Source organism: Psittacula echo (assembly GCF_963264785.1).
Source record: "Psittacula echo genome assembly, chromosome: 3".
NCBI classification, from domain to species: Eukaryota; Metazoa; Chordata; class Aves; order Psittaciformes; family Psittacidae; genus Psittacula; species Psittacula echo.
In genome coordinates this window covers 27394059-27418936 of record NC_137736.1, presented here as the reverse complement: position 1 = coordinate 27418936, position 24878 = coordinate 27394059, and the positions used below count along the sequence as shown (strand labels likewise).

Sequence of the window (24878 nt, the reverse complement as noted above, 5' to 3'; positions counted from 1 at the left end):
TTGTGGCCCTCTGTACCAAAATAGTTGTATTTTATCCTTGAAGCAATATGTGATCTGAGAAAAAAAAAAAAAAAAAGAAAATCCCTTGGCATTATATCCATTGGCTAGTTATTTCTAGACACCTATTCCCACCTGCTGTTTTATAAATTACAGATTTAAAACACTTCAAATAGAACACAAGACACTTGTTTTTCTGTTCCCATCTTCTGTTTTCAGTGTGCCTGATGTACATGATATGAGTCATCCCTGTTACTTTTACACTTCCTGACTACTAGCAGTTTTGGATGAAGCTTTTTTTTTCCTTCTCAGCTGACATTTTCTTCAGGAGCAAAGGGCAGGGAAATATTTTAAAGTAAATTTAGTGTTTAAGAATGTTGCTAAAATAGTGTGGGAACTTCCTTCCTCAGTGAAATCTGAAAAAGGCACAAATTTCATCCATTTTTTTGCTGGTGTTCTTCTATCCTAACCTGAAAGGAAGGCCTTAAGGAAAAAGAGGTCTTTTAATTTTCCATACCGTCTGGATTTCTCCACCCCATGTTTTCCTTGTCTTTGCCCTTCCAGTTTTTATTCCTGCTGTTTCTATTTTTTTATTTCTTCTCATTTATTCCTCCCACCTATTCTGTCTCTCTTATGTGCTTTCCCCCATCTGCATTTCATTTTCCATCTTAATTTCTCAACTTCCTTCTGATTTCAACCTTCTACTTGCTCCTAATTCCTTTCTGTCGTTCTTGGGTACGAAGGATCTAAATTATGCCAAGAGTAGTCAAATATCTCATATTATAAAACCATATTGGCCTTAATGGCTACTGGCAAAAAAAAAAAAAACACAACAAAACCACAATACTGAAGTGCTCTGTAAATACTCAAATCTTTTCAATACTCAAATATTCTCTTTCAGTTGGAATACTTTTTCCCCTAGATACTTCCCATATATTTGGTTATATAGATGGAAGCAAGAAAAAGTGAAAAAATATAATCTACTATATTAAAAGACAAATGCTTCCACTAATGCAAAATGCTACTGCCTCAAACATACAAATCTGCAGAGTCAAAACTTAACTACTCATTCATTTTTTCTTGCTCATTTTCAAGTACAGCTGCTACTGAGATGAGACGGGTACACAAAGCCCACAACAAGGAACAGACACAATTCATCTTAAAACACTGTGTGACAGCCATACTTGTAAATCCTTATGACAGACTTTTTTTACACTATAAAATGTAAAATATACATTTTATCGCTCCATACTTATTCAGCCATTTTGTTTCATTTCCAAAGTCACAGTCCACAGCAAAGATGATTATCACTTGTGTGATGTCAGAGAGACTGTGAGCACATTAAGCACAAACTCTTAGCATCTATCTACAGCAAATGATATCATAAGTAGCTTTGGTTTGCCCCATCTGATAATGTCAAAGTCTTCCACAGGCAAGTTAAGTAATGCACAGTGTTATTTCAGAGCAACACATCTTTCTGTAAAAAGCACTTGCACCATTATTTCTTTTCCCATTCCCATTTAACATATACCCATTTTTAAAAAGAGGAAGAATGGGGTTTCTTTCTTTCATAAAGCCATGATTTGTATTCTCAGGTTGGGAGGGTGGTTTTGCATTGGTTCTTCTTGTATAGGCAGAAAATCAATAATTGCCTTCAAAAAGAATGCATGTCAGAACCTGACAGAGTGAAAGGTATCCCTGGCATCACGCATATGACTCCAGTAGACTCCACAACTCTACTTCTGTCCCTTGTAACCTTAAAAAAAACCCTCTTAATTTTGGACTTCGGATGTACTTTGAAGTCAGCAATTCATTAAGTGTGTCATTCAGGTACTGAATCAACCTATAAAATATTTACATTCTTTAGAAGAATTTATCATGTACTGACAGGAACAATGAAATAGGCCCATTTTTAGAATGCCCTAAAAGATCGGTTTCCACTTCAACATTCAACCACAGCAAAGTTCTACAGTACAGATGGTGCTTCCTCAAATAAGGACTTGCCAAACAGACAAAGGTATATGACCAAACTGGATGAAGACCATCCACCCACAACTTCCATTTGCCAGGACAGGAACCTCAGGTTTTCAGCTGTACTTTGCAATTGATGCTAAAGACTCCGCGGGATCATTTCAGTTATGCTGCTGGTGTAAATAAATCCAGTAACTTGATCAGCTGTGCAGCTTTAACATTTTTATCAGGAGAGTTCCTTATAAAAATTTCAAAAATGTTACATCTGGTTTATTAACTGCAGGAGCTTAGGGAGACTTTTACTAAAACAGTTGTATTTTTACATGCTCTGGAAGGGGAAGAGGGATTTAACTGCCTCTCCTCCAACATACAGTCTTACTGAGTCCAGTAAAGCTCATTGTTTCATTGCTCACAGATAGACACCTACTTGTGAGCAGATGCTGTTCTTTTCAGTGGGTTTATTCAAGTGCTTGGAGTTGTGCACTTCCTTAATTGCCTTCCTGAATCAAAACTCTGAGATGACATTCTTTTGGTTGACTCAGTCATTTCCTATTTGGCTGCACTTCTCACAAAAATGATTGGGTTTGCTCTCCAGTGTCTCAACAAGCAGTCAGAAATGCCTCCACAAATCTTTGGATGCCAATACCAATGGCAAAACAAAGGTACTCCATAGCACTTTAGATTGGGCATTTTCACTTTTACTGATAAAACCCCATTTTTTTCATCAACTGCATTTGTCCTTTCTAATTTATTTTTATATGCACAACTTTCAGCGTCACAGTAAAATATGATTTACGGATATATCCAGCTGACTGTAAGTGGGAATATCTAGAAAGCAGAAGCACTGTTCAAAGTACTGATTTTAAAAGATTCATTAGTTGTGAAATATATTCATGCTTCTTGGCTTGTTTCTGTTTTTCTGTTCACTTCTGTTATTTAGCTCAACACAGCACTTGCTTTATTGTGAACTCAGTCTGCCCCAAAGGAAAAAAAAATCAGATCCCTCTAAATCTTATCTCAGTAACAGTAAGAGATAATATCTTCCGTTCGTTATGCCTGCAAAAAAATGTCTGGGCCAACAGAACTGCCAAGGCTCATAAAACTCTTGCATCACTACTAATTTATTGGCATGACTCTATCATATCTTCCTTTGATGTTTACTGGCTCATGCCAGCATTAAGCTCCTTTGATTTTAACTCTCTGTATGTGCTTAGGCATCTTTTTTGTGGTGGATATTTCTGGCTTGTTACATTTATGTCTGTTTTTTTCTAATGAAATTGATGTACAAGATTGTCTTCAAATACAGTGTTCTGAAAAAGGGAGGGTCTGCTCAGTTTGATAAGCTCTTTTCTTTTTGAATATTGAGATTAATGTGGACTTGAGCCTGAAAAGATATGCTCCAATATTTTCTTACTTGACAAATAATGTTTAAAGGTCATTACTTCAGAGAGTCCTTTTTTTTTTTCCTTAAAAGACGCTGAATCTCCTGCTATGGTGAGACCCAGCTCTTTATAGTAGACAATGTAATCAGCCACTTTCCAATATTATATTATATGATAGTATGACTTCATTCCTAATGCAATTTACTTGAATATTTTGGCAGATGTGTGCATGAGACTAAAGGAGCCGAACTTCTATTAAATCACATCCTGAAACAACAACAGATTGTGTTGTAGATCTAGCTATGCAGAAGTTTCCAGCTCTGATCGTAACTTATTGCACATTAAAGGAGACATAAGGAAAATACACCCTCCAAAAGACTGTAAACCACTCCATGATATGACCAGAAATGACACGCATAGATAAGCAATCTGTGAGGAAGAGGTGTACATAGCACTGCTACCTAGTCAACAGAGGTCAGTAAAAGTGTCCACTTGTGACTCCAGTGACAGCAATTAGAAGAAACAAAGACTTCGTTTGTGAGAGACACGTTTTTCTTCTACTTTTATGTGCTCATATACTGCTTTTTTTAGGACAAGTGACAAAACCAAAATGTGATTCTTTCTGCAGACTGCAAACTGTGCAGGCACTGTAGGGTTTTAGGAATGTGTGTGCAAATGTGTTACTGGTTGCTATACAGTAATGAAGACAGGTCAGAGAAATTCTCCCAGCACTTGGAATAAAGTCTGATGAGTGTCTGACGAATCTCCATTAACAAATTCAGAGCAGCCTCTGAGATCTATGTCTCCGCCTAAACATAGAGGTACTCACATGGCAGAACACTGCTGAGGATGAAGCAGGCTTGTCAAATACAGGCTTCAACTCCAACCTCAAGGAACACTAAGGTAACTTTTAAGTTATGTTGGGTTGAGGGACAAGTTCTAGAACTTGATAAAATGTTCTGTGGAAATCAGCATAACTAAAATCTGCATCAATATTCTTATTTCTTCCTTGTACTTTCTTTTCCATTTTTCATTGGTGTTATCTGTTCTAGATCTAACATCATTGACTAGGGTAGTTTCAAGTTGAATTAAGTCAACTTTAAACTGATCACAGGGCAGAAATATTCTATGTGAAGCATTATATGTAAAGCTTTCTGTGCTTTGGTTGTAGAGAACAATTATTAGCACAAACCTAAAAGCATTATTAGTTCTCTACAGCACCTAAAAAAACAAAGGAAAAATAATGTCAAAACTAATTCCATTCTGCAGATGTTGATATTTGAATGAGTTTCTCTAATATGCTGAGATTAAAAATACTAGCCAATATGCTTGAAATGTGGGATCATCAAGCTCTGAGTGCCATGGGAAGATAAGCTTATCTCATCTTTAGTACTATTTCCTCTTTTCTTGACTTCCTGAGATCTTGACTTAAAGATCTATTTAAAGAAAAGAAGAAAATCAAATCAAAACATAAAACTGGAGGTGCCACCTGGGTTGTCAAATTAGTAAAAGACGTACTTAAATCTGAATTGGGTAATATAACAAAGTACACCAACGATTTCAAACCTCTGACCAGAAAAAAAAAAACAACTCTTAAAATATACCAGACTTTCATGACTTTGAATAATCTTGTGTTTAAATGCATGTTTGAATGCATGGTCAGAGATTACACAGGGCAAAAACCAACCCAAAGTAACATCAGAAAATGTCTTACCAAAATTTGAACAGGAATATGCATCCCAAATATAAACAGAGACAATATTACTTTTGTAAGTAGCTGATTGTTGGTCTGCAACACATTAATAAATAGCTGCAAAAGCAATAGACACTAACAATAGGATTTTGTGTGAAGTAGAGACCCAGTTTGACCTCCCATGCCTCAAATGTCACTGAGTATCTTTCTTCTACCATCAAGATCCAATGAAAACTTAAGGATAGACTCTCAGTCTCCGGACTTTTCTCTTATTTGCAAAAGATGAACTTCAACAGATACTTCCCACTGAAGAAAAAACAACCAAAAAATAAGCAACAACAACAAAAACCCAAACCAAACACCAAAACAAAACCAAAGCAATACTTAAATGTAAAGCTATGATTGAAAAAAAGTAAAAGATAAAGAAAAGAAAAAATAAAAGGTGCTATTTCCTCTATTGCCTGGTGTACTTTAAGCTTAAGAATTAGAAATCAGGAGGTTGTGACTGTACTTGGCTTTTGTTACTTAGGCGTTACTGAGATTTCCTGGGTCTATCTGGCACTGCCTTTGGGGTCTTTGGTTTGGAATTTACTGCTTTGCCTACTTAGAACGTGAAAGTAAGAGAAACTAGTGTTGTTTGCAGAGCTGCTTCAAGCTGTCTCACTCCCTAGACAAGATAAAGAACCACCTCCCTTAGACACAGCTTCTTCTTACTGCTTCTTTAGGGCAGCGTTGAACAGGTACTCCTTCCTGCACCTCACCACTTCAGAACTGAGCCTTCAAGACTTCCAAGAGCCTCGCCGCAGTCAATATGATTGTTCATATGTTAAATATTAACTACAGTAAACGTTGTAATGGCTCAATGCCAACAGCTATTTGTCACAAAGATATTCTTTTACAGAAAGCAACCATATTCAGCAGCAAAAGAAAAGGACCACTTTGAGAAAATGGGAAGTAGAAATCTACCTGAACATAGAAAAGAGTGGGGTTGACTGCCTTGGCTGATACAATAATTTCTTTTAGGGAGGTGCTGACTACCCAGGACTAACTTCTAAATGGCTCTGTTAGAGTCCTCATCTGCCCACTGGAAGAATGAAAGGCCGTTAGTAGAGAGTCAATGGTGTGTAATGCGCTCAGAAATCCTGGGGCTGTGTCACTGGGGCAGCGGAGCTGTTTGACATCCATTCCTTCAATTCTTTCTATTAATGAGAGCAAAAAGTGTTAAAGTTTGACTTGTGTTTCTTGTGTTTTAGTTTCTAGTGTAGTAAACTATATTTAACTTCAACTTTTAAAATTAAAAGCCTGATCTTTTCAGTTCCTATTTCTACAATTCATTTAAATAAATATACAGATGGAAAGCTATTTTCAGAAGTGCTCAACATTGGGGTCTATTCTGTGGAAGTCAGCAATAAAACTCCTACTGATTTTTACTTGGGAGTAGAACTATGTCAACTCTGAACAGTCTTGAAAAGCACAACTTTAGCATCATTTCGACTAAGTGCTGCCCATGTATAATCCTGAAGAAATTAAGTCAAAACATTTAATTAAATATATCATCGTACTTTCAGTCCACATTTTCTCTTTAACATGGGTGCCTTGTCTGCACAGGGAGAGACATACCACAGAGTAAGTCAAATACTTCCTACAGATGTTGCTGCTTAATTCAAGCTGCTGTTATGACATACCATGTAGCTCTCAAAGTTTACCTGAAATGTGTTGGACATACACCAGCCATTTGTATCCTTGGTGCTACACATAAGTCCTTTCCTTCTTTCATTTTTTAATGCAGATATCTGAAGGAATTTAGGTAATTCATATTTGAGCTTGAGCAACATACCATTAACATCTGACCTAAACACAGTAGCTGATGCACTTCTGCAAGAACAGAAAAAATCATCCTTACTCATAGTAATTCCTATTTATGCCTATATATCTATATTTATAGATATGTACATGTACATGGACATAATATTTTGGTAATGTAAGCACACTGATTTTTAGTGTCTCTTCCACACTAGATTCAGGATGTTTCTTGAAGAATGAACCTGTAGTTCCAATGACAGTTTAAGCCAATGTAGGCTGAGATGACTGCACAAACAAATCTCACCAAAAAATAACTGTGTGTTTCAGCCAAATCAGTTCTGAATGGACCCGTTACCTGCATACTGGTGCTGGAGCAAGATAGAAGGTGGAAAAGCCAGGCTGAAGGCAGAGACAGGTCACCCTCACACAGGCTGGTTTAAATGGCTGTGGAATTGCATCAGAGTATCTTCAGTATTTTTTTTACATGAACTGGAGACTGTAGGGTTGTTCTCTTCAAATTCTATCTGGGATCTGCTAGTTAATAAAAAGGCTTTTGTTGATCATGATGAGACCTGGGTCAGCCTGCAAGCATGTAGTAAGTACAAGAAATGTCCTGCTTTCTTAAACATTTTTCATGAGATTAAGTGATCAGTGACAACTCAGTTCTGAATGTCTCCAACACTGTAGCAAGCCTAATGTGTTGCTGCCACCAGCCCACATGATTAATGGGGGTCAGGGCTGCTTCTCTCATCTAGATGTATAGATCTAGATCAATAACTACTTTAACAGATCTGCAGCTAAAAAATACACCATAGCAAGTGTATCATATTATAAATATTTATATGTGTATATGATATATATATTTAATATAGTCATGTATCGAAATAATTTCTGGGCAGAGATATAACGTTTAAGCCAGGAAGAGGGTAAAGGAATAGTTACTTTCATAGTGTGACAGTAAGAGCTCTACTACATTTGGTGTAAAAAGCATAAGCCAAATAGAACAAATTAACTATTGGACCCATTAATGTTTGATTTATCTGCTTAATTACCGGCAAAATTTTTTTTTTTTAATTTGAGACTTTAGAGGCTGCACATCAGTATTTATATCTGTTTATTATTTTCAATATATTTAAGTTTATAGCTATGTTTAGTAGATATACTCTACAGCCATTATGATAGAAATACTTGCACATTATGTTTTGCTAATCTGCTAATTCTAGTAGAACTTTTCATTTATTTACTCTGCTGTAAGAATTTCTCTTCTGTCTCTGGAAATTGAATTTGCATGAGGTTTCCTGAATGTATTATAATCAAAACTCAGAGCAAATGACAGCTATATCTGCCACCTCATTTGTGCTGTACAACTGCCTGTCACCTTTTAAAACACGCGGTTTTGGTTTTTAATTGGAAAAACAATTGAGGCTCCACTTGGGGCAAGGAATGTGTAAGTAAAATATGTCAGGTGATTTATTTGACATAACCTCAGTGATTTTAGAGTCATTTCTCACATTTTCAAAAGTGGCTTTAAATTAAATGAAGTCAACTTCGAACTAAGTGCTTTTGAAAATAGAACGTAGCGAGCTTTAACTGGATTTTAGCTTTTACAGCTTAATCTGATTCCTTCTATGATTGTATAGTGCAGTAGCTCACAGTAAACTGAACCCAGAGTTAGTTTGTGGGGAGGTCTTTCTTTTATGTACAAAGATAGGTTTTCAGAAATAGGTGTCAGAATCTCTTCTCTCCTTCTGCTCTGTGTTGCTATCATGAAAAAAAATAGATGGTTCTTGAGATGTCTAACATGACACTGATCCTCTTTAACTCCGTGTATTTTCATGCTAATATAAAAGCCGCCACATCACTTTCAATGCTTCACTAGTAGCTCATTAAAAAAATGCAAAGAATAATGTCAGCATCTCTGTTACAATGAATATTTTGAAGTTCACACCTCTGCCGATGGGTGCATGAACAACCACACTGTGCGAGCCGCGCCGGTGCTAGGTGCCTGGGCCCCAGCCCGAAAGCAGGGAAGGGGCAGCCCTGCAGCCCTCCAACCCCGCTGGCTGCTGAGGCAGAAGGCACAGTGTGTACAAGCTCTCTGCATTCAGCATGAGCAGGTTGGGATACTGAATTAACACTATGTGTTAACAGCTGATGAGAAGAGCCTTGCTTTAGCTTGCCAGTACACAAAGTCTAGTTTTATAGCCTTTTTCAATGGAACCAGTGAGTGCCTGTCACAAATTCTGCTTTGGGGAAGGAAATCTCATCTACTGTCCTACTCCCAATATGTTTTTGTGTCTTGGCTGTAAGTCAGGGAAAGATAGGTCCTCTTTTCTTTATTATTTTGTGTGTGTGTGCATAAAGGAATAAGGCAGATGTACGCCAAATCAACTTGTAGAAATATTTTAAAATCCTTTTACTGAGAAAAATTGCAGGGTGATTACAAAACACAGAATATCTAAGAATGGCATTATTCTTGTATACAGAACAGTCTGTGGTTCGCCATTGCAATTGCCCCCCGCCTCCTTCTTCAGCACAAACCATCCATTACAAAGCTCCTGCAGTCACTGATTTATGGGCTGGTGATCAAACTTCCATGCTTCTAATACTGTGAGTATTTTATAAAAGATGGTTGCAATTCCTAGATGGACTGAGCATGTCTGTTCCTGTACTGTTGTGCAGCTGCTTTATTATGCTCCTGGCCTCTCATCAGTGATTTCGGTCTTACTATGAGACTCTACAGAAACTAATCTCTCAGAAGAGTTCATTTATATTTTGATGATCACCTAATCTGCATAGCTGCACTGCGCAATATGCTTTGTAATAACAGTTTGTGATACCCATGTGCTGATAGCCACGCTACAGCCAATTTTCAAGGCCATGTGAGATGACACCAGCCCTTGTCCCAGAACGATATCAACTGTCTCACCAAGTAATCTGATCATGTGTGCATATTAGCCTAGCCACATTATTTTGAGCACCAGCTAATATATGAGAAAATGCCTTAGTGCAAATTTCTGAGGACATTGAGTCAGCCCGCCTGGCAAATGTGAATTACAGCTGCAGGGAGGGTCCATAACAGGACCCAGCAAAGGATGGATTATTTTGAAGCTTTCTCCTCTTCCCCCTTCTTGCATTTTATTCTGCAAAATAAATTCACCTCTGGATGATAACCATAGGAGGCATGAGCAATCTCTGCAGCATGTAATAATATAGGAAGCCGACAAGAAGCATTACTTTTAATTTAAAGCACATTTTTCCTTTATTTTCAGGTCTACAACTTGGTTTGAACCGCAGATCTTGAAAAAACTACCAGATTTTTGTAACAGGAATGGAGTTGTCTTTTTTCTGCACAGGCTATTCCATGACACTCTTTCACAGACTCCTAATATGAATTTACAAACAGGGAGTTACAGATGCACACTTTAGCCTCTGCCTCCAACTCCTCCAACCACAAATGCTGCTGCAGCATGACACTGGGAATGCAAACATATCGGTGCTGTGGAGGGTGATGCCATTTGTCAGAGTGAAAGCCCCAGTTGTTTACAGAGAGAGCATCTGGGGCTACAGCAGTGTCACTGTTGTTTATAGCTCCCATTTCCATGCCTCCAGCTGGAGCCACAGTCTTTCAGGTAATGCTTTTAGTTTCTCAAATGACTATATAGAGAATGAAATGACAGAAACCTGTGGCACACACACACCCAGCTACTGCTGGGATCATTGTGCCCATGTAAGAGTTTCTTGGATTGAATTTTGAGTTTCTTGAAAATTGAGTTTCTTGGATGTTTTTTGTCTACATTTGAAGTGCAGGCTTACGGCTGCATGGACTTCCATATCACCTGCTGAATATCAGTGGAGTCATGTTCCAGCTGAATTTGTCATTTTATAATGTAAAGGCCTCAGACTTCACTTCCTCTGAACAGCCTGTCTTGATTGCATCAGGTTTTCATAGCCTTAAGAAAACCTAGTACAGCTTTCTTCTTCAGGGACAGTTGAGGAAAGGCTAGTCCATGTGATGACTTAAGTCTCCTATAAGCAAGTTGAGAAATAGGGATGCTTTTGTTGAAATTTCTTGACAAACAGATGCTCTGCATTAAGTTGGGTCCACTATTGTTCTTAAATTTATTGGTTTTAATTTCACCATTGCAAACTAGCTGACCCCTTCAAAATCGAGTTGAGCATTGTCTTTGGGTCTTTGAGCATCTCAACCTGCTGTGTTAGCAATTGGCAGGTATTTTAGGATCTGGGGCACTATGCTGAAAGAATCAAAATAACAATGTATTTTCTCATTCTGTACAAATGTCTTCAGTTAACTGAACTTAGAATCGAAGACATATTTCATGTATATATATACACACATGCACCATCTGCTGAATTTCCTGTTTGTTTCTTATTTCAGTTCCAAGGCAGTGTTGAAACAAAGCACCATGTCTAACTATACAGACAGCTTCTTTTACCCAGCTAGCAACCTCTTTTTTATCTTGGGATCCATTCAAATAACCATGGAAGGCTTGTGTGGCCTGGAATTCAAAAATACCAAGACTTTTGTTTAATAACTTCACTACTGTGCAGTTGGTTGATTTATCAGCCACACCCTTCTCTCATGTTTCCTTCTCTCATTTCCCTGTAAGGGAAATTAGGTGTGTGTTAATATGGTCATGTGTTAATATGGTCAATCTCATAATATGGAAGAGGAGGTAACAAGAACCCAAAAGCTGGGAGGAGTGTTCAGGAAGTCCTGGTCTTTGGGGAGGGCTGGACACATGTAAGAGAGCAGGACATCTCTGGGCAAAGCTGCAGAAGAGCTAGATCCCATGGAGAGGAACCTGTGGACAAAGCTTTAGAGCTGTGTCTCTGGAGAGATGGGCAAAGCACCAGGGAAGCATAGGAGGGGATAAAAACCTAAGTAAATCTTTAACAGAGAAAAAAAAAGAAAAAAAAAAAGATTTAATGACTTCTGAATAGTGCTTAAAAAAGCTTAGTAGTGCACTCAGATATTGAAAGAAATCAAATACATCCTGTTAGTTGCCTCTATTTTTGTGAAATATTAATGATTTGGGATATTCACACCACACACTGCAATGTTGTTTTATCTGGGAATACAAATCACAGTAGAACAAGCTGCTGAAAAGAGGCTGAGAGCACCATAACCATTTCATTTGGTGGCCTTCATAACATGCAAAAAGCACATTATAACTTTCAGTTACAGGGGTGCAAATAACTAAGTATCATTTGCATAGTTGCTCTGGAGTTCCTGTGGAGTTAGATGGTCTCAAGGGCCTGCTTTAGCCTTTCAGAAATGCTGATTGTCCTCTGAGCAGTGCTAAACATGACTTGCCTGAAAAAAATTGGCCTGTTGTACCGTAGGGTGACTTTTTTGTTGGAAAAAGCATGTTAGTATTGAATTGTTTGCATATAGGATGGTGAGAAAAAACACCACCAGAAAGCCCTCACCTGCAATACTTTACTGGTAAATTGACCACGAGGCATGAGGCCAAAAATATCTAGGAAGATTCGGTGCATGAAGTGGTGAACAAAAAAAAAAAAAAAAAGGAACATTAAATGTTTAGCCCTGATTCTGCTAGGAATATCTGCATTATGTAGTAATTGGGTGCACAACATCAGGGGTACAGAATCAAACAAAGAAGCAGCCATCCTGAAGATCTCTTCTTTACTGACACCATCAGCAAGCAACAGCAGCTTTTGTCAACGAAGGGAGAAGCTGTAATAACATTGTATCTCTTTGGTAAGGAGTGATGGCCATGTATGCTCACATCCTAATCACTGGAGCAATTACTGTTGTTTGCATCTCCATTTCATTTCCTTGGCTGAGCACTCCTGGGATTCTGGACTGTGATTTCATTAGTCACTTGGCTCTGCCATTTGCATTGTGTACCTGCTCCAGTAGATACCATCTACTCTTAATACTTCTGTGCTATGCAGAACAAATCATTTGCATTTGAGTAGGTCGCTATGGCTACTGCCTACCTAACTGTGTACTGCATCGGTAAAAGCCAAAAACTGAAGGTGCTTTACAGAATTCAGACAACGATCCACTGTTCACTATTTGAAATCAAATCCACATCTATTGTCATTGTCATTGCTAACAGCATGTACTTGTGTAGGGTTGATTAGGTAGAATCTCTCTCTTCGTATTTTGGATTAATATTTAGAAAGCCTCCTCAGGGCTGCAGACTGACTCCAAAGGAAAAAATATGTCTCTAGAGGACACTTGCATGACAGTGAGCAGATTAATTATACCTGCAGTGGTTCTAGGTGTAGCACAATACCTAAATGTTTCCCATTAAAATTAATTCCGTACTATTTGAAAATACAAATTCCTGCTGGAGTTGTCTGAAATAAATCTGGTAATTTATGCTGTAGTAGTTTTCAGAGTACAGAAAAACTCCTTACCTAGGACTAACACAGAAGGCGCCACCTCAGTAGGATCCAAGCCTTCAACCTGCAGAGGTTCTCTCAGAAACACTAACCCTAGTGCGTTGTTCTGCTCCCTCTATGAATCACAAAGGCAGGGAAACTGTGCCATCGCCAGTGAAGAAAATGGTGAGCACTCAAGTGAAGCAACTCCAGAAGGAGACAGTGAGTCAGCATCAAAGTCTGAATCAAAACTCAAGTTTGCCAACTTGGAGCCCTCTCCTCAGAGTTGAGAGCAAACAGAGAAATCTCCATTAAAGCACTGGCTGTAGCACTGTACTGAAAGAATCTGTCTGAGGAATCACCCTTACTAAGAAAAAATACAGCTGAGAACTGGACTAATAACACTAATTTTGTTGAAGTGTATGAAATAAGCATAAACCATCAGAAATTCAGTGAACATTGGTAAATTACATGTATTCTACAAAACCACTTGTACTTACTTGCAGATATCTGACAATGCTGTCGTTGTGTCCATGCCACAGGCTGCCTGTCCCCATTCAGAAAACATGCATGAATCCTTCCATTACAGCTCTCTGCTGGGAGATCCATGGAAGCATCAAGGGCAGGTTTATTGCTTAAAAGTAACTGAAGAATATTCCAAGGGTTGTGATACTGCTTTTGTTTCCCCCAGAAACACCTTCAATGAGATATTGTTTTGGGAGGGGGGCTAGAGCATTTAAAAATTTCTCTCTCTCCACCAAAAGAAAGGACTCTTTTCAGGACAAAATATAAATCTGACCCAACAACGTGCTGCTTTGGTGAGTGTGGCAACAAAACATCGGTGAAATGCCTCTTCACTTATTTACCACTGGAATTTATTAGGTTATGAAGCAGGCTGAGGTGTTTTATTGCCTATTGTAGAGTAATATCAGCATTTGTGGATAAGGTCCACTTCCTTCATGAGTGTTCAATGAGAAAACTGTACGGCTGAACAATATTACCATATAGGTAATATATTAAAATGGAAAAGCTGTAAAATAATATTAAATATCATTTGCACATACACAGGCAGAGCACAGAAGTGGTCAAAAAATGAAACTTGATGTGCATGCTTGCTCATCACTTTGAAAGTTATCAAATTAAGATTGAGTAACAAAGCTCAGCAATTAAAGGGAAAATCACATCTGATCGAAGTGTGGGATTACATGCTGAAAGCATTTTATTAGATTCGAAAGTAAGTCCCATCATGCTGTGATCCAACCTGTGTTGCTCTCATCCTCAGGAAGACCATTTCCATTGTTCACTCTGTTGTGAGGTGGTAGTGGGCTTCGTTGGATGCCAGCTGGAACAGCTCCCAAGGCCTGGTAAGACTGAATTTATATACTGAGATGACAAGTAGGGAAAGGAAGGAAAAAAGTGTATTGGACATTCTGTAGAGATCCTGAAAAGAGAAAATGGAAAATAAAACACAATCTCTGCTTTGTTTCCTATCAGCAGGTCATCTCCAAATTTCGCACACCTTACAAACAGCTTTCAGAAGAGTCTTTAGTTATGACCTTTCAGCACAGCTAACTTCATGAAATCTTAGCAAATATTGTCACTGGATTTTGGATATTGTCACTGGTTTTTACTGGCTGTAAATGGAAACACCTATCTTACAGATGTCTTCCAGTACATTTGCCTTTCCCTACCTTTTCATTTGAACTTCCCTGCTCTCCCCCAAGGTGTGCAATCCCACTCGTCTGCCCCACTCCCAGCCACTGGGGAGGAAGAACCTCCAGTCTGCCCACTGTGAGGAAGGAATCAGGCTTGGCTCATCCAGAGAAGCAGCAGTGGAAATAATGTTTGATTTCAGCACTAGGAGGAAGTGACTACAGAGACCTGCCAAGCCAACTTACAACAAAAGGGCTATATGAATCTATTTTGATCTTCCATCTATCCCATTTTAAAGCCTATTTTTTTATTTTTATATTTTCTCCCCCCAGAATACGCAGAAAGCTTCCTTCTGATTGCCTCCATTGTTTCTGGAAAGAACTGGTTTTGAATCACCTCCATCAGCTTTAGCAGGATGTTGGTTATTTGCAACCATGGCACTGCCTTTCCAATGGCTGAGTGTAGAAGCCAACCAATTAGAAACATGTGCACAGCAAATCCTTTCCTAACCCCTCAAAGCCATGTGATCATTATCCCAAGAAGCAGATAACATTATTACATTATTACAGATAAACCTGCCACTGTTGCTGTTTAACTCATTTTAATTTTCGGTTGTGTTGTGCCATTGGTGTGTGTTTCTTAAAAGCACCTACCAATTGCACTTGTTGGATATATTTCAGATCTGTATGTCTGGGGGGGAGGGAGGAGCCTCATCTGTTATCTGCCTGTCAGAGATCTCTCAAATTCAGTAAGCATGACAAGCAGTTCCCCAAAGCCTTCATACGTAGCTGGTTTGTTCACTTGAATGAGAAGATTCATACTGGTCTAAGAACAGTCTTCTAACTGTATAAGGCCTGGCTGTGGGGACAAAACACAGCGTGCTAGGGTCTCCCTCAGCATGTTGCAGCCTGCCTGCACACAGCAACTCAGGTTGCTCTCCCCTGGTATGCAAGCACTTGTCTGCATCCGGTGCAACTTTGGCCAAGAGCCTCGGTGGATTTCAGTTCTGACTCCAACAGAAGATGAGTGTGATAGTGGCAGTGAGGACAACAGAGCCAGGGCTTCTGATCTGAGCCATATGCCAGGGAGACGCCAACCTCCTGCTGCTTACGTGGCCTGGGTGCAGGTCCCTATTACAGGGTGGGTCCACTAGCTGCCACCTTTGGAGCCCTGGCGGGAGCAGAGATGCTACCATGGAGTCCACCAGTCAGAGGCAGAATGGGTCAAGTGGTGTCATGATGAATTTTGGATACAATAGCAGCTGTTTCAACATGAAACTCTCCTAATACTCATTTTCAGCTCTCTTTACAGGTTTACTATACCAATATTTAAGAAGCCAAGAAAGTAGTTTGCTTTGGCCTCCTGATTACAAGCTGACAAAAGCCCTACATTTTAGTTTTATTTGTTTCTCTTTCAACTGCAATAAACCTCTGCTCTGCCGATGCTCCCACATGCCTTTGTTACCAATAGCAGTCCCACAAATTTCACATTGATCTTGCAATTAGCAGTGGACAAAGGAATACCATGGGGACCACAGCTGCCTCCCTATGCTGATGAGCACGAGGCTTAGGCTTCTGGCATTTCAGGTATAGCCCTCCATACAGCTCATCACCTCTACCTGGATAGCGACTGAAGATCCCAGGCTGGTGTGTGGCCTTGCCAGGAGAGGCAGAACCTGTTAAACAGCCTCTAGATCACCTAAGTTTTTGGATTTGTTTTTTTTCTTTTTGTGGACACCCTGCAACCATGGCAATTGCATTCCTGTACACAACACTGCAGAGGGGTGATGGTGCACCGAAGCCCTGGGACTCCTAAGGGGACCCTCCGGCAGCGGCACTGGGCAGGGTGGTGCGGTGGCTTTAAAACGGTTATCGATGGTTCCCAAGCAGCCAAGGAGAAGGATTCTACAGCTGCGAACTATCACTACGAGGGCAACCTCTACAATGCTTTAAGGCTAGCCTGGGAGCCAGTCCGAGGCCGCACCGAGCAGCCGGGCCCAGGCCTGAGGAACCGCCTCACTGCTCAGGCCTCAGCCCATGGTGGCCGGGCACGGGGGCCGCGGTGCGGTGGGCCCGAAGAGAAAGGTGGGGCCGCACCCGGCTCGCCGACGCTGAGTGCCTCCCGCCGGCACTGCTCCGACCGGGCGCCGCCGCTAGGGGTCTCCGCGGGGCGGGGAGAGCCGGGCCGGGCCGGGCCGCACCGCCCGCTCGGGGGCGGTCCGGACCATCAGCTGACCGGCCCCGCCGCGCCGCTCGGCTGGTGCCGCCGCAGCTCAGTCGCTGGCCCCGGCAGCGGCGCGGCCCCGCGGATTTACAGCCGGACCCTGCCGTCTCTCGCCGGCCGGCCTCCCTCTTTCCCTTCCTCCCCCCCCCTCCCGGCCGCCGCGATGCTGCCCCACTTAGCCCTCCTGCTGCTGGCCTCCGGCGCCGCTCGGGCTCTCGAGGTAAGCGGGGCAGGGAGCGGCCGGGCGGCGGCTTCCCTGCCGTTCTCCTCCGCTTCTCCGATGCTTTGTCTGCCCGCAGCCGCCTCTGCGCCGGGGCTCGGCCGCCGCGGGGCGGGGCGGGCGAGGTTCGTCGGCACCTTCAGGCAGCCGAGTGGCGGGGGGCTTCTTTGCTGACTGCCGTTGCCCTCCTGCCACCGAACAATAGGGCCGCTCCCGCCGAGCGGGACGGCGTGGAGGAAAAGGGCTGGGAGCGCCCGGGACTGGCACCAGCCTCCCCCGCCACGCGTGTCCGAGGCGGGCTGCGGGCGGCCGGCTCCGTCCCTGCTGCCGGGGCCGGCTCCCTTCGTTGTCCAGCTGCTGGGCGCTTCCTCGTTAACTTCGGCCGCCGCCCGTGGAGCCGCCTGGCGCGGCGGGCGGGGGTCGGGGCGTCGGCGCCGGCCGACAGGCAGGGTGGGGGAAGGGGCGAGCGCGCCCCGCGGGGACGCCGGATCCGCTGAGGGGGTTCCTCCGCCAGGGGCTGGGAAGGGAAACTTTCCTTGTCTGTGGGAGCGCTGCGGCCGGGGCACCTGGCGACATCCCCTTGCGGAGCAGGAGCCGGGGGACGCTGAGCCGGGCTGCGGGGGTGCTGCCGGGGGAGGGCAGGGCAGCGCCTCCCCCATGGCGCACCCGCAGGCAGGTGTGCGGGACGGCGGTGGGGAGGTCCCCGCGGGCTGGCGCAGGGGTCCTGCCGGTGCGGCCGCGGGGCTACGTGGGAAGGGGGCGGTGGCCGAGCCGTGCCGTGTTCCCCTTCTTCCCTTCTGCTCCTCCTCCTACCCCCGCGGGCCGGTGCCGGGCGGCACGGAGCCGCGAGAAGATGGCGCCTCTGCAGTGCAGCAGAGAGGCGCCGCCGTGCGCGCTGCGGCCGCCAGCCGCCCGCGCCCCTCCGGGGCCGCGCCTGCTCGCCCTGGCCTGCCTCCACCCTCCGACCGGGGTCCCTGTGTGTGGGGCTGGGGGTGGAAGGGGTCTCCAGTACCGCCCCTCCGGCCGGGGGTGCCAGCGCACCGCGGTTCCTGCCGGGGAAAGGGGAGCCGGGAGCATCCTGGTGAGGTGCGCAAGTCCCGACCTCAAAGAGGAGCCGGTATGGGTGGTGTCGGTGTTCCTCCACACAAAAAGGTGGGGGAGTTATCTTCTGGTCTCTTTTGGTCCCTGGTTGCTAGACCTTGGCCTTGAGACCTCAGTTTTTGCCCTTATCTAGTATTAATCCCTGCTTATGCATCTAGGGGCTCAAGGGTGGGAGAAGTGAGGTGAATGCCAACCTTGAGACAGGAAGCAAAGCTTGTGCTGTCCCTTGGGGAGAGGGATGCAGCCCTGTGGCTCAGGTGCCCTTCCAAGGAGGGGCGCTGGTGCCTGACACACAAGAGGAGACAGCTCTTCATCCTGGCTCGCCATCCCCGGTGCCAAGGCTGCCAGCCACAGGCTCACGCTTCGATGAGTGTTTTTGCCAGTGTTGAGCAGCGTTTATCAAGCTGAGCAGTTGTAAAGATGCTCAGAGGTTTAAAGCTTCCAGTTCCAAAACTCATTTGGGTTTTATCAGCTTGATGCAACCATTTGTTGTCCGAGTGCAGCAGAAGCAAATCTCTGCCTTGGGTGCACGGCTGAAGTAAAAGATGAGGTTTTACTATTGAGACTGTGTATCAGGATAGACCACGGAGGGATGGGCGTTTCTGTTGGGTCCCTGTCACCCTGGCCTTACAGATAGGTATGTAGGCATTGCCACTGTAAAGGTGCTCACAAGAAAGGGGGCTTGGATTTTGCACCAAAACCGGCCAAAGGAGAGTCTACTTGGAGACCTCCGCAATGGTGTCAGCCTCAGTGATAATCCAGAATATTCAAAGACATCTTTCGCCTTGAAGCATTTGCTTCAGTGGGCACTGATGTTTTTGCAGCAGTTTTCGATCTTGTTCTGTCATTCCACATGAAACATCTGAAGCTTTGCATTTATCCTGGTTGTGTTTTTTTTTTTTTTTTAATGTTTGATAGCTGGGTAGGTTTTAACATCTGGTTGTCTTGTGACCAGCATTTGTCAGTTTTGTTACTCAAAGGCTGACATTTTGGAAAGTGTTTTTGTAATAAAAAGGTATTTCATAGTACGAATTGTGTATGTACATTTACTGCACTGAAATTGTCTTCTTACACTAAAGTGTGAGACTGATGTTTGAGTTAGGTTCTCTTTAGATCTTCTGAAATGAAACATTTTTACCTGCCATTTTAAAAAATGCTTTCCGGAAAGCAGGAAAGAATCTGCACTTTGCTTTTACAGTTACAGGGAATGGTATAAGGAGGAGGGAAAGCAGGAACAAAACAAATTCTTTCTATATTACACATGAAGAATTCCTTTCTAAAATTGCAGGTAGATTAATATTTATTTATGCAGCTTTAAAGGAAATACTCCTTAGCGATGCTGTGGTGATGTCGTGGTTGCTTAGCATGCTGCTTCTGCCACTCTGGTGAATCATACTTACTGGGGTTAGGAAATCCATTAGCCAAGAGCTCTCATAATTTTCAAAACTTGGATTTTTCAGTAGCTGTTTTTCCATTTAGTACCTTTCCATTAATTGCCTGATTTCGATAGATAAATGTAACCATGTGAATGTACGTGAATGATCCAGGTTCTTCTAATCGGCACACTGAGGTTATTGGCATTTCTGCCATGCCTGTTCTGCTCGCTGCTCTAGCTCCATGTTTGTAAGTGAGACTCTTTTACCAGCTGACTGAAATCAAGTTAACGCATTGATAGCATGCAGGCTGGCTCTCGGAAGATTAGTTGACAAAAATTACATTGCCTGACAGATTTTTTTTTTTTTTTTTTTTTTAATGGATAACGTAGTGCTTTATAGGTTCTTATTTTTTTCTTAAATTTTTTTCTTTAAGTGGAAGACCCCAAATACTTCTTTCTTCATTGTTTGGTTTTCAAGCAGACCTTCAGAAATGACTTTGTAACATGGGAAGGGGAATGAAGCCTTTCCTTGGCTTCCATTACAGGCTCTTGGTTTCTCTTCCCATTGGTTCTGTTCCTGAGTTCCCCTGGCAAAATCTTTGCATTTGTTGGAGGGTCCCTTGTTGCACTGCCTGTTTAAAATGCTGCTGTGATGGGGTGAGTGGCTGTGTGCGTCAGTGGGGCAGGGCAGGTGTTGTGGATTCTGATGCACCATCAGGACCCTTGGCAATCAGGTGAATAAATGAGATGAATGAAAAATGCAGCAACTCCCTTGCTCCCTCATTTGCCTTTTGATTAACAAGCAACAGATGATTTTGAGACTCACTTTCTCTTCAAATGTGGTTTTGGGGGGGGAGTGGGGGGGTTTGTGATCAGCTGTTGTGCTGCTTCACGAAACAGATATGAAAACATGAGGGAGCTGACAGATTCTTATTTCCATTTTTTCCCATGAGCCATCTATATGACAGATGCAAGTGATCTTTCTTAATCAGTTGTAATTGATTGGAGTTGCATTGTGTAGTATAGATCATCTTTGATGGCTTTTCATGACTTCCCTTTGCATGTATTTAATAAACTGTAAAGGATAATAAACAGTTTGGTTCGTAAGTTGTACGAAGAAAAGGGATGGCAATTTCTTGTAATTGGCAGTTCTTTTCCAATACAAAGCTTAGCAAAATAGCTGAAGAACATTGTAACTTCATGTAACTGCATGGTGAATTGGCAGCTGTTTTTCTGAGCAGAATAATTTCTTTTTTTTTTTTTTTTTTTAGTTACTCAGTAAAATAATTAACACAAACTGTTGGGTGTGGAGACTTGATTAAGAAATTACTAGATAGGATCACAGGATCCTTCAGAAGGTCTCTGGTCTGAACCCCTGCCCAAAGCAGGGCCAGCTCTGGGATCAGACCAGGCTGCTCAGGGCTTTCTGCAGTTGTGTCTTGAAAATGGAGCTCCAAGAACAGAATCTGTGTAAGCTTGCTGGGCACCCTGCCTCATCCACGTTTGGTTTGGTTGGTTCACCTCTGCATTTAAACATGTCTCCAAGCTGTTACTTGTTTGTTTTTAATGCAGTGTCTCTAGGCTTAATTTACATCCTTAATCCTGAATTCTTTGAGCAAGTGTTGTTTTGACGTGTCACATCTTCCAAAAAATGTATGTAATATCCAGGAGTCAAAAAAACTGTATTTGGGTTTAATAAAAAAGTATTTGTATCTTTCATATGTCTGTGTATATGTATACCTATGTATGCATACACATAATGCATTAAAATCACCTGTGTCTATATAATGTATGAAAATGTAAATTGAAATCCCCAATATATTTGCATAATTAATGTATGACATTAAAATCACCATATGTGTACATCTGTGTATATACATTATATTAGTGTATAGGATGTATTCAACCAGTAGTTACTTACATATCTCCTTATATCCAGATAATGAAGAGATGAAGTTCTAGACTGCTCCTGATAAAAATATAATTGGATCTGTATATGGTAATAGGTTCATTGAAGTTAGGTGAGCTGTCTGGTGTGGTTTTAGCATGTAAGTCTAGAGCTGTGTGTTATTGGATTTAAAGTCTGGGGATTTTGAAAAAAAATCCCATGGTATAAGAAGATTAGAAGTAAAGCAAATTGAAAAAAATACTGAATGACTTCCTGTAAGCTTGGTTAACTGTTAGAGCATGCTCTTGCAATGAAAGGTTTACAACAGTTGCTGCCAGTCTGAGGATTGCCAAGAGCAATGTTGGTAACAAGCTTGAGCCTGGAATAATTTGGAAACAAGGGACTCCTCTTAATAGAAGTTAAGCTTTCACCCTGACCTGCTTTTTGGTTTTGTTTATAATTAAATGAAGTCTTTTGATGAGGCCTTGTTCTCACAACTTGATCTAGAATCTGCCCTCCTTCCCCGATTCTCCTTTAGAAACAACTACAGTTAAAGTTTGAAAACAAATTTTCCATCCCTTTTGGTGATACCAGACCAGTTGAGAATATCAGCCAGTAATGGCTGGTATGTGGTTTTGAGTCTTCAGCTCTAAATAAGTCACTTTTCTGCCCTTGATTATAGTGTGACATTGGTTCTGCAACCTGGATATTTGTCATCTTTTTTTCATTGATTTTCATTTAAAAATAACCTTTTAGGGACCAACCTGGTTATTAAATCTTGGTGTGCTCTGCTGTAGATTCCAAAAGCTCTGGAGATGCCTCCAGTGTACCAAAACCAGCTTCCTTTCCTTGTGAGAATTTAGTCATATAAAAAAAGAGAAATGAAATAAAGGGGGATAATAGCCTCTTTTCAGGGGGATCGATTGTAGGGACAGTCAGTTAGTGTGTGTATATGAGTGTTTAGTAAAAAAGTAATGCCATACCTCAAGCTCCTTGCTATATGGAGGATATAGGATTGTTTTGACACACTGCATGTTGTGAGCACATGCTTGACAATGATTCAAATAAGTACAAATCCAAATTTCACCTGATGGAAATATGGGTAAGGGGCAATACATTCCTCAATATAATTAATTAAATTTAATTAATTAATGTCATTATCTTGCAGTGGATCAGAAAACATACTTTCCAGATGATAAGCATGAATGCAAAGGTATTAGAATAAGTGATGCTTTTTAGAAAGGGAGAAAACCTCAAACCAGCTACTGGTCATAAGGACACTGCTGTTCTACAGTTGTGTGTTTTAGGCTTCTTGCCCTGCTTTGATTAATAGAAACAGGAGAGCGATAGATACAGGTATTGCTGGTTTCTTTACTGTAGCTCACAGTGTAACAGCTTTATAAGTGCTGTGAGTTCTTCTGAGAAGCAGGACTTCTGGCTTTTGATTTCTTGATGGTCCTCCCAGCAAGTTCAGGAGAACTTGATCTTGAGGACTTGAAAGGTAGGTGTAGATTGCGGTGGTAATTTACAAGGCTGTCCAAAAGAAGCAAACCTTCTAGTGAACTGATGGCATTCCATGGACTGGAACAGCTGAGCTTTAAACAGAGGAGCATATGAAGGATGTTTTTTTGTTACCTGGCTGCTCCTTTCAAGTGGTAGTTAAACACTCCTGTTCAGCTGGCAGCCTGCCTGGCTCTGGAGGTGGCTGCTGAAAGCTGCTCTTCCTGCTTCCACCAATGGCCACCACTATGTAAGCTCAGCCTTTTCAGTGCTCTTTGACCCATCTCTAGGCTGGTTTTATCTTATGGCATCTTATGCCACATTGAAAGAAATAAGCTGTACTTTCTTTGGTAGATGTCATCTTCTGACAGATGCTTCAGAGACCAAAGCTGGAAAATGAGCACAAGCAGTTGAACTAGCCCAGCTGAAAGAGCAAGGAGCTGCTTTGGGGAAGAGCATGAACCTCTAAAACCGTGTTTGCTGAAGTGTGTGTAATAGCATTTAATTAAGGTGTTAATCCACTAGCTTCCTTCTTGTAACCTGCAGCAGAGTATGAGCAGTCGTCTCACAGCTAACCCTTCTTTAGTTCCAGATTGCTAAGAGTTAGCATCAAGTCACTGCAAAAGGTGGAAATCCCTAAGGCGTTTCATTTAGGGATGGATAACTATTCAGTTTCCACTGACCCATTTTGAGCTAATCCAAAAAAATCCCTCCCTCCATGTTTTCAGGTTAAGACACAGGGAACAAATGTTCCTATGTTTCCAAGCTACCTTTCAAACGATGAGAAAGAAGAATGCTGTAAAACTATTGTATCAGTAGTTTTAAGTATCATCAAGCTATAGGAATTCTCTATTCATCCTTTTCTAGTCTGTTTTCCCCTAGAGCAGAGTTTATCTACTCAACCACACTAGATAACGTGACAGGAATGGGGCAAACCTGGTTGTACCTGTTAGTAAAGGCATTTAAAAATTGCTTCTTTTCAGAGCACCTACCAGCGTGATCCAGTATGACAGTTTGTATGCTTTACATAATTTCTGTTTGGAATTGCAATCAGTAGAGCAAAGTGTATGTTTAATTGGAGTTCCAGATGGGTTCAGGGGGCAGAGTAAACAAAACCCTGCATTGTTTGGGAACTGTATTAATACTGGACTTTATCAAACTATGAAGGAGGATTTTACAGATACACAGCTCAGATTTAGGTAATACAGTTATTTGGTGCTAATAGGTTTGAAATACACGATTAATTTGGGTATTTTTTTGGTAGTGAAGGTGAAAGTTGTCTCCTCATTCGCCTTCAAAATTTAGTAGTGGTATCCAGTGGACACACATAGAAAAACAAAACAAAAAAGTAGAGATGGGGCAGGATTTTGGAGTTATTCCCAATCTCCTGGTTATGCTATCACATTGTCTTTGTTCGTGCAGCAAACCTTCTCTTACCTTATCAGCACATTTTTGAAGCAGAGATTGCTCATTCTGAAGCTCTGACCCTTATAACATTTTTTTTTTTTCCTCTAAATTATGATTTCTGCAAAGGGCTGATATCCTCCCCCCTGCCCTTGCTTTGTCAGATACCATAATTCAGTTTTGAGACAAATGGCTAACTTGTTCTTCTTTCTATGCTTAGTTGAGTAAATTTATTTGTAGTTTTAGCTTTAGATCTCAAATAGAGATTACTGAGCTGATACAGTAGTATT

The 24878-nt window shown here is 41.8% G+C and overlaps 1 protein-coding gene across 1 annotated transcript in view; it reads left to right on the top strand.

The window, feature by feature from the left end:
- The first annotated feature begins 17244 nt into the window (after positions 1–17244).
- Positions 17245–24878, top strand: part of APP (amyloid beta precursor protein) — a 205021-nt gene continuing 197387 nt past the window's right edge. The window contains exon 1 of the mRNA XM_080613686.1: positions 17245–17320. Coding sequence (XP_080469812.1) covers positions 17264–17320 — 57 coding nt within the window. The 5' untranslated portion in view covers positions 17245–17263. The remainder of the gene's footprint in view (positions 17321–24878) is intronic.